This window comes from Pogona vitticeps, chromosome 8, assembly GCF_051106095.1.
Source record: "Pogona vitticeps strain Pit_001003342236 chromosome 8, PviZW2.1, whole genome shotgun sequence".
NCBI lineage: Eukaryota > Metazoa > Chordata > Lepidosauria > Squamata > Agamidae > Pogona > Pogona vitticeps.
In genome coordinates, this window is record NC_135790.1 from 9,903,593 (window position 1) to 9,914,055 (window position 10,463).

At 47.7% G+C, this 10,463-nt stretch overlaps 1 protein-coding gene across 1 annotated transcript; it reads left to right on the forward strand.

Moving 5' to 3' along the window:
• Positions 1-2,024: 2,024 nt before the first annotated feature.
• LOC110075194 (nodal homolog 2-A) lies at positions 2,025-10,158 on the forward strand. Its single transcript, XM_020786167.3, has 3 exons — positions 2,025-2,435; positions 5,956-6,803; positions 9,248-10,158. Exons 1-3 carry the CDS (start codon positions 2,153-2,155, stop codon positions 9,398-9,400), a joined length of 1,284 nt encoding a protein of 427 aa, XP_020641826.3. The 5' UTR covers positions 2,025-2,152; the 3' UTR covers positions 9,401-10,158.
• Positions 10,159-10,463: the final 305 nt, after the last annotated feature.

Below are 10,463 nucleotides of genomic sequence, written 5' to 3' on the forward strand. Positions count from 1 at the left end.
AAAGCTTGCAATTTGTGTGACTTTTAAAGTGGTTCAATAAATATATCACCTAATTCTTGCATTTGCAGAATCTTAGAGTTATAGCACAATTGCTCTACACAGAGGGATCCTTACAAAACTTTGGACAAATCACACGGAAAGAAACCACAGCTGTCCTATAGAGGTTGAGCTGCAGGATTTCACCCTGCGTGTCCTTCTGAAGAACTGGCTTGTATTGTCTGCAGTTATGTATTTGCCACATTTCTATCCCACCTTTCCTCCAAGGAGCTGAAACCCACATACATGGATGGACCTTCCTCTCCTTTACCCACATAACAGCTCTGCAAGTGAGGACAGGCTGAGAGCGAGGCACTGACCCATAGATGAGCCAGGATTCCAACCTGGGGCTCTTCAGTTCTAGCCTCCTATTTTAACCCCACTGCTGGGGCTCTAACTTATTTTGAAAGGTATCAAAACAAACAAATGAACAAACACAAGCGCTTGTGGCACTTTTAATAATAACCTCTTTCTTCCAGTGGGCGCATTCTCCGATCCCCATCCAAGTTGGAGCATCCAGAGGTACTTCTACACAAATAATATTATTTCAGAGATTTGGAAAAAAATAATGTTGAGGGAAATGCCTCACAGATTTTTCCAATCACTGGGAGATTCCGAGAAGTGTGTTTTCCTTGCTTTTCTTGTTTAAATAACATTTTCAACGGCGCTGCGCTCTTTCCCAGGATAGTTTGTGTTCTGACATGACACAGAAAATCCCATGGTTTCCTTTTTCAGAAATTAAGTCACTGGTGTCCCAATCAAGTAGAGGATCTTTGGGAGAGATGCTGAGCGGCTTCCTCAGCACTAGAACGTAACACATACACACATGCCTGGGAAGGAGCAAACGTGAAAAGAAAGGCAGGTAAAATCAAGAAATCACAATTAATCTTGCAAACTGCCTGGAAAAGGATATATTGAAGGGTGGGGCTGTTAGTCAGTAGAATAACTGACTGGACTACTTTGTGCTTCTGACACAGCACAGGACAAGGTTTTTAAACTATTTCAAATGGCGAAAAGTCAAGTTTATTGCAAATGTTTCAACATTACCATTGAGCTCAAGGGTCGTATCTTCTGCAACCTGTCCTGAGATCCTCAGATATGGGAGTATTTTAAGAAACGAACTAGATTAGATGAAACGGACTGCTTTCCCTGCAAGAGCGCCCACTTCCACACACCACCCGCTTCCCAGATTAGAAGCCGTCGGGGGCGGGGGGGGGGATTTGCCAAGCTGTTCCGCTGCCACCCAGGAGCGTGTCAAAGACCAAGGTATCAGAGCATCGTTGGCTGGGGTGGAACAGCGGGGGTGGGGGTGGGGGGGTCACACCTATCAGGAGGATCTGGCTATCTTCAAGTACCTGTGAAACAATTGCTTTGTTCGCATTTCACTCGAGGCTGATGAAGATTGGGAGATGGGTAATTAATTGCCTGCTCTAGGGGTGTCCTTCTCCCTACCTCGCTGGAGGGGGGGGGTTGCATGAGAATAGGCACCGTGCGGGCCACGCCGGAAAGTTTGACAGCTTGTTGACTTCAAAGGCTGACCAGATGAGGCTGCGGGGAGGTATAAAAAGCGCCCGTCCCGGGCCGGCGGAGAGGACGCGGAGGTCGCCCGGCGGAAAGAAGGGGCCGACGAGCGACGATCCAGAAAGGGTCCCGATCGAGAGGAAGGCGGGAAGGAAACGAGGACGGGCAGCGAGAGAGGGGGAAAAACCCACAAAAGAGAGACTCAGAGGAAAGAGAGACGGGAGGAGAGCGCCAAGGGCAGAGGCCCGGAGGAGCAATCACTTATGCTATTTTTTTAAAAAAAGGGGAAATTTAAGAGAAGGGTGGAAGAACCAGAAAGCCTGGATTAAAAGACAGTCGGACGAACGGAGTAACTTTAATTTGGAAGAGAGGGAAAGAAAGAAAGAATTTGGGGGAAGAAAAGAAGGGTCAAAAACGGAGAGTGGGAAGAGTTAGATAATTCGAAGAAAGAAAGAAAGAAAGAAAGAAAGAAAGAAAGAAAGAAAGAAAGAAAGAAAGAAAGAAGTTCGGGAGTGGGAGCACCGGAGAGGGACCCGAGGAAGGGAGGCAAGGGCGCGCGGGCGCGTCGGTCTCCGCAGCATCCCCGCGGGCGGCGATGGCTGGACGGGGCGGCCCGGCTCGGGCGCTCTGGGCGCTTTGGGCGGTGCTGGCGGGCGCGGGCCCTGCCGTCGGCCTCTTCTCTCCTCGGCCGGCCGGGAGCGCGGCTGTGCCTCCGGGCCCCGGGCCCCTCCTCGGCCGCCCGGCTCCGGCGCCCGGCTACCCGGCCTACATGATGCACCTCTACCGCTCGCTGGCGCGCGGCCGCTCCCCGGCCCGCCCGGCCCCCGAAGGCTCGGCGTGGCGCGAAGCCGACACCATCCTCAGCCTGGTGGCCAAAAGTAAGTCCGCGGGCAGGCGGGCGGGCGGCTGGCGTGGCTCTCTCTCCCCCCCCCCATCCCTTCTTCCCTCCCCCCTTTCTGGGCTTCATTTCCCACGAGATCGTTTCTGGGGCGAAGTCTTGGCCGGAGGAGCGGCGCGGGCTGCGCGGGGCGGAAGGTGCGCGGGCCAGCCCTCCTGCCGGACAGATGGAGGTTTAATTCTCTTCCCGCCCCGCTCTCTCCCCCCCCCGGTCTTCATGGCCCCCCTCCCCACTCCCGCGCAGGACTCCCTCCCTCCCTCCCCGGAGAAGCTGGCTTGTATGGATTGTGGCCTCAGACGTCTGCGCGGGGCGGGGGGGCGGCCCCCGAGGGGGCGACGCAATCCACATCCATCCCCGAAGCAGGGCTTCGCGACCCCAATAGATCTTTTTTTGTGGATTGGAAGCGGGGACGCTGGGGGGGGGGGAGAGAGAGAGAGAGGCAGGGAAGATGTGTGGGGCAGAGGATGCCCAGGAGGGAGGCAGGAGGGTCGAGGAGAGGGTCCCGCAAGGAAAGGAAACATTTCCCCCCCCCCACGCGCGCGCAAGGGAAGGTGCCCGGGCTCCGCTTGGCACGGGGAGGGAGGCCAGGGACGCACCTGCGGCGGGAAGGGAAAGCAGTCAAGCCACTTTGGCCGGCGGGTTCTTCGGGGCTCCGGGGCCGTCTGGGCTGTCTAGCAACCGTAAGAGGCAGGCGGAGAAAGGAAGGGAGAGGCAGAGGCGCGTCTAAAGCCGTTGCCGCCCGGACTCCAGAAAGAAGCGGGTAGCACTTTCCCCGAATTTCGGGAATACTGTACTAGCTTTGGCCCTCTGTTGCAGGCCAGCCCGCGAGGAGTCTGGTGGCAACCCGAAAACGGCCCATTTTTATTGGATCTAACGGTCCTGCCGCCCTCTTTCTCAGCCTCCTCGGCTGAAACGGACTGCTGTGCCCTAAATAAGGACGGTTGCTCTGTAATTCGCCGGCGTTTTTTTCTGAAGTCTGGTCCTCCTCGGAACAAACTTTAGAATAAGCAGCTTTAACGTTGCTTTTAAGGATTCCAGCGGAATGCACTTTAACTTTAATCAAACAAATCGTGTCCGTTTTTAAAGGGATACCGTTTTTACCTGGGACTTCCTTGTTCATTCAAAAAGGGTGCCGGAGTTTTCAAAGTCATTTTCTTCTTCTTCTTCAAAAACAACATTTTAATATAAAAAACGTTAACAGTGTAAAAAGACTTCGGTTTCCAATACAAAGCACATCTGGAAGAGTTTGGAAGGTTACTTTCCTGGATTATAAACCCCGAAATCTCCCCAGTTGTCAATCTGGGAGTTGTAGTCCAAAAAAAAGCAACTTTTCCAAAAGCTGGGCGACTAAGGAAAGAACCCCTCTGTCTATAAAAGGAACTAGAATCATTTGCAATTTACTCTGCAAAATTAGTGAAGTTATCATTGATTATAATACTGTTGTAATGTGTCCTTGCTGTGCTTTAGTTATAAGAGAGAGAGAGAAAATTAAATACTGCTCGTCTTCATATGTAATGGGTTAATTCCAAGTTATAGTGAAGGCCCGTCATTATTAATACACATCAGCCTTCCTAGAGTTGTGTCCTTGTGAACTGCTGGACGAGGCTCCCCATCATCCCCATCATCCCCATCTAACATGGCTTGCAAGACAGCTTAAAGATGGCTAGAATAGGAACAGAAACTCTCCCTTTCACGGGTTGTTGCTTAAGAGTCCTTGGGAGTGCTCAGGACATCTTGGGGCTTGGAACAAAATCCAGGGCACTTAAAATTCACACCACAGGGAGGCAGCAAAGTAGGACTTTGTGAATGACCTAGGGAATTTCTTTTTCAAATTTATTATGGATTTTACCAAATTTATTTACAATGTATGGATATAGGATCATAGATGGTTGGCTTACAGAAGACTTAGATCAGAGCTTTAAAAAGGCTAGGTGCTTCTGGGAGTTGTAGACAATGAAAGTCACTTTGCCATGTTGAAAGGTGGATCAGGTTTAGAACTGTATGTGATTCCTCTCCCTTTTTCTGTTCTTGGAGCCCATTTTAGTCTTAGAAGACTAAATATAATTTTATACAGTCCCCTGCTGGACATCTTTTGTCAAAGGAGCAGAAGTGGAAATGTTGATGCATTTAGCAAAGAGCTCATTCCAAAGATGTGCAGAAAACCTTGAAAAAGAACAATCAAAGATACTGTGGATAAGGTGTAATCAGATGAGATTTGTCTCCAGTTCACACAACTGATGGGTTGTGTTAATAACTGTCTAGAAGGCATCAGGAGTAGATGAAGACAAGGAGGTGAGTTGGAGATTGCAGTATGATGTGGAGGGCTGTTGTTAAGGTCAGAAATGAGCAACAAATTCAGTTTATTGTTCTTGAGGAATGCTTTTTGTTGCTAAATCTTAAAGCTGAACATGCTACCAATAACCCATATTTTGGGAACACAGGACAATACCTTGCAGATGCAGGATTTCATCTAAACAAGTTGGCCTTTCACTGCTGCAGGTTCTGCATGGTGGGAACTGAAGCTGAATGATGATGATGATGATGATGATGATGATGATAGCTCAGTGGTTTAGGGGTCTGGCTGTGGAGCCAGAGGTTGGGAGTTCAATTCCCACTGTGCCTCCTTGATAGAGTCCACTTGATGATTCATAGGGTCCCTTCCAGCTTGGCAATTCCAAAATGCCACAGTATTGTTGTCTCTTACCTGCCAGTGTTGGAAATCAGCCCCAACATACCTGGCATGTTTTCTTTATCAGTGACCAAAATGCTATGGCTTACTTATCCCATTGGTGTCAACCACAGCAGCCAGCTGCTGCTAGTTAATAAGGCATTGCTTCTATTTCTTCTTGTGTGCCAGTTTGCTTGACTTGGTAAGCAAGGAGGAATGCAAGCAGCAACTTGTTAACTAGTGGCAAGGTGTAGCTGTGACCCATGCCAGTGTATTTATGCCAGCATAAATAATGAAGAGGCTTTTGGCTGGCATGTATGGGACGGGGGGGGAGGCAAATGGTCATCTGAATGAATTTTCCCCTCTTGCCTTTTGTAAGTCTGCATGGACATTAAGCTTTCTTTCTGCTTCTTCCTGAACTTGCTGCCCATTTATTGCTGCTCCATTTCAATGAGACAGAGGCAGACCTGTACCCAAATAAGGCAGTTTTCAGGTCTTCTGTAATCCAGTTGAAGACTCTCTCTCTCTCCCTCTCTCTCTCCCCCCCCCCCACGCATTATCCTAAAAGGCTTTCCTGAAGAAATCGCCAGGATTTTCCTTCTTTTATCTTGCTACCCGTGTCTAGCGTGCTTCCTTTTCTTTGTCACAAGCCCTGCGGTTTTAAGTAACAAATAAGCCTGTTAATAAGCTTCGTGTGCAAACAGTGCAATAGTCAATGAAATGTACTGCATGGTCTGGCAATCGTGGCATCCAAGACTGATGCCTTTCCTGTTTTAAGCCTTGATTTTTTTTCTCCATTCCTAACCACCCATGCCTTTCTGCTGCTTTCCAGATTCTTTCCAGTTTGAGGATCACTGGGTTTTCTCTTTCGACATGACCTCCATTTCCAGCAGCTTGGACGTGAGGCTGGCTGAGCTCCGGGTCCCCCTCGCGTCTTTCTCCCAAGCCAAAAATGTCACCGTCAGCATCTACCACGTCCACAACCACATATGTCATGGGAACCAGACCTGCACAGATAAGATCTTCTTGGGCTCCTTCAGCTGCCGCCACAGCCACAGCAGCAGGATCAGCTCCTCCTCCATCCAGTCCTCCTGGAAAGTCTTCAACATTACCTCCTTGCTCCGCTTCTGGCTCCACCAGGGGGGACCATCAGGCCAAGACACCTTAGAGGCCCAGGAGCAGAAATGGACAGAAGGTCACCTAGAGGACAGCAACAGGGAAGGAATCGATGGATGTCCCACCAGTGGCTTCGAGGACATCTGTGACTCCAATGAGGCTTCACACATCCCACCTCAGAGCCTGACAGAACAAGTCCTCCTGGTTGTCTTCTCTAAAGATAAGGAACGGATGGAACCCTCCCAGGGACCAAGCCTCATCAGGATGGTGGAGACGTCCAAATACGTCATGTCTGACGACACGTCCAAAGAGGTCGGGGCCCGGCGTCACCGGCGGAACAGGAATCAAAGAAAGAGGATTAAAGGGAGCGATACCGACATATCTGGCATTGCTGAAGAAAGTAGATCTCTGTGCAGGAGAGTTGATATGATGGTGGACTTTGAGAAGACTGGATTTGGAAAGTGGATTCTGCACCCCAAGAAATATAATGCCTACCGTTGTGAGGGGGACTGCCCATCGCCTGTAGATGAGAGCTTTAAGCCAACCAATCATGCATATATGCAGGTGAGTAAGAGAGGTTCCTAGAGGTGCTTTACAGAGATCATGTTAAGCAAAAGGACTCTCAGCCTCTTATGGTTATCTTTAAACTAGATGTGGCTCAGATAGCTCTTCAAAACAAGGACACCCTTTTGTCTTTGACATCCATTCTGGACAGTTGTCTGTAAAAATGTAAGCAACTCTTCAGATCTATGAGCTAGCATAACTACGCAACAGCCATGCCAGCTGGGGCACTCTGGAAGTTGCAGTCCTCAGTAAAGGTTTGAGCGTCTGGCCAAACTTCTGTCTCCTCCCTTTCCTCCCAGTTCACACATGTCTTTGGTGGTCCATCACCAAAAGAGTGCTCTTCAGCCCAAAGCTCTGAATTAAAATTTCTAATTAAATTAATATTTATCAATATTTGTTGAGAACCAAAATGGGTTGGGGAATAGTTTTGGGGCAGGATTCAGGAGAGCTGGGTTCGATTCTCCACTCAGCTGTGGAAACTTACTGGAGGGAGTAAGTCATGATAAATTACCCCTTGAACATCTCACAAACCTTGAAACCCTATTGAGATCACAATAAGTCAGAGGTAACTTGACAGCACATAAGGACTACAATATTTGTTTATCTAAAGTGCCTCTATACTGTTATTCACAGTAGGTAGATGTCTGAGAGTAGTTGATTTAGAACAATAACAAAACCATAGAATGGATCCACACAAAGCAGTAAAAAAAATAATAGCAGAATGACCTGCACCAAAACACTGTCCAGCAAATGTTTTTTTTTTAAAGGGGGAGGTGCAAATGTTGGAGAGGAAGCCAAGGAAAGAGAATGTCTATTAGTCATGATGATTGAAAGCAGCATGCTGCTGAATCAGAGCTTGGGAAAGTAACTTTTTGTCTACAACCCCTTTTAACTTTAACTATTATTATAACTGCAGGTAAGCCGGGTGCAAGAATAAAAAACAGGGAGAAAACACAGGGCATTTGCAGTCAAACCAAACTGAAATTCAGATTGCAGATGCTTGATTTACCAGCTTGAGGGTTCTTGGAGTTGCGATACAAAAAAGTAACTTTCCCAAGCCCTGCCCTCAATACCATTGTTGCAAGGGACACAAATGGGTGTGTGTGTGTCACTGTGCTCCTCTTCTGCTTGTGGGCTTTGCTGTGGTGACTGATTTGCAGCTGTCAGGACACACAACGTTGGCTTAAACAAGCCCCTGCTCTCACCTAGCCTAATGCTTCTCATGTCCTTTTGAAATCCGACCGGATGTGTCCCATTTTTTCGGAGGGCAATTCTGGGTAGACCCAAATCTGATTTAAAAGATAAAACACCAGCAGAAGGAGGGATTCTTTGGGCAATTGCCCATCAACACTTCACACCTGCACAGCAGACTACCTGAGGACTCTCTCTCCCCCCCATCTCTCCATTCCAAACATTCCACAGAGATCTCTGTATCAAGACACCATCTTGTAACTCTAAGCTCTCAGGAAGAGTCAAGGGTAGCCCATCCTGGGCCATTAAGCATCATTAACTCTCCCATCCTCAATGGTGGAATAAGGTTCTATGTTGAGCTTGCTTGCTTCAGTATGCAGACAGTGTGTGTGTGTGGAGGGGTGGATCTCAGGCAGCAAAATGTCTTGGGCTAACCCTGGTCCCCTCTCTCCATGGCTGGTCCTTCTGACTGGGCTGGCCGCTCCTTCCCTGGATCAAACTCTGAATATCTTGCTCGGATTCAGAGACTGGAAATGTCAGGTTTTTTTTTTTTTTTTTGGCATTCGAATCCCGATTTAATAAGATAATCAAGAGAGGCCCCATCTTGGTCCCACCATCTTCACAGGTGAATTTTGGGGGTACGGGAGACGGCCTTTCCTGCTGCTGCTTCTCCCAAACGCTGGAGTTCTCTTTCACAGGAAACTAAGCTGACTCCATCTTGGCTGTCCTTCTTCAAGCAGAAGAAGATATTCCTCTTCAGGCAGACTTTCCTTTAAAAGTCTGGTTATCAAACAGGGTTTTTTTTGGGGGGGGGGATTATTTTTTCCTTCTGTTTTCCTTCTGTTTTTAATATTGCTCTTACGGGTCTTAATATGGTTTCTGTTTGATGCTTTTAAAATTTATTATTTAGCTTTTAACTTCATTTCTTTTTATATTATAAGCCACCTTACATCCTTTTGGCATATACAAATTTTAAATAAATAAACAAATACTGGAAAAAAGAAGTCCAATGATGATCTGGGAAGTCCCGTCTCAGGGATTCTGGAATCTGGAGTAAAAAAATAATGTTTCCTGGCTGACGGGCTCTGAAAGAAGTTGTCTCAAAAAGCAACATTTCCAAGCTCTACTGAGAGGGTCCGTCATCCTGGCAGGAAGGTTAGAGAGGGGCTGCACGTCATCTTAGCCAGGCCAGGCCATCTTTTACAGCTAGTGCTCCTGTCCCCCTAATGCAATTCCTTTTCCTCTTTTCACAGAGCTTGTTGAAGTTATACCAACCCAACCGGGTGCCTTGCCCAGCCTGCGCTCCGGTCAAATTGAGCCCACTCTCCATGCTCTACTATGAGAAGGGCGGGGTGACGGTCCGTCACCATGAGGACATGATCATTGATGAATGTGGGTGCAACTGACACGCACGGGCCTTGGCCAGGCGACCAACAAGCGACCAGCTCCCCAAGACCAATGAACTGATTTTTCCCTGCTGCAACAAAGGTTCACAGTGACATCCTTAAGAGAAAAGAAGTGTACTCCTCACCCCTTGGAGATAAGAGTGACCACTTACACTAAGAAAAAGAACACAGACCGGATGGCTGGCCCAAAGAGGGCACCAATTTCACACAGAACTGTCTATGCTAATTTATATGTAGATAATGTATATGCAAAATTCAAAGCATTTAAAAAATAATTTAAATAGAGCTGGAATCTCCCTCTCTTGAGTAGGGAAGGCTATGGCCTACTGAGTCTGCTGTCCAGGTGCTGCTAACTGTGGACAAGGCCCTTCGAGGTCTGTGATGTCCCTCCTTATGGCTCGTTGTCTTTTAATCAGAATCAGGCTGGACAGCCCTTCAGAAAGAGAACAGATTCAAAAGGAAGACCGACCTATCACAGCTTTACAAATAGAGGCCTGTCTTGCATAAAAGACACATGGCAATCAAGCTTATTTTGGTGGGGAGTCTTGTCCACATAAGATTTGTCACAAGGGGAGATGGAGAAAAGCAGAGGAGAGATGAGACGGAAATACTTTTCTCATGAGATTTTGAGCCCACTTCCAAGACGAGCCCTCAAAGAAGAATCGTCCCCAGGGTCTGGCAATAGAAGCCTAATGTTCTCGGATTATATGATTTGTCATTGATACTTTAAATAAATCGGGTGCAAAGCTGAAATCAAAGGATGTTTGCTGTGGTTTTGTTATCCTTATCTGGGAGTAAGCCTCACGGAGTGGGATTTACGTACAAACAGAGATGCACTGACATCTGCTGTCGTGCTCTTCACGAAGAGAACAAAATTCTGGCTTATCCTCTTTCAACTCTGTCATCCCTTCTCTGCTCCCTTGTTGTCTTTAATAAAGTCAGACCAACACATAGTCCTCCTTAAAGTACAACCACACTGGAAACAGATCATAATGTTAACAACACACAAACCACATTTTAAGAAACTCCCTCCCTCTGTGTGTGTGTGTGTGTGTGTGTGTGT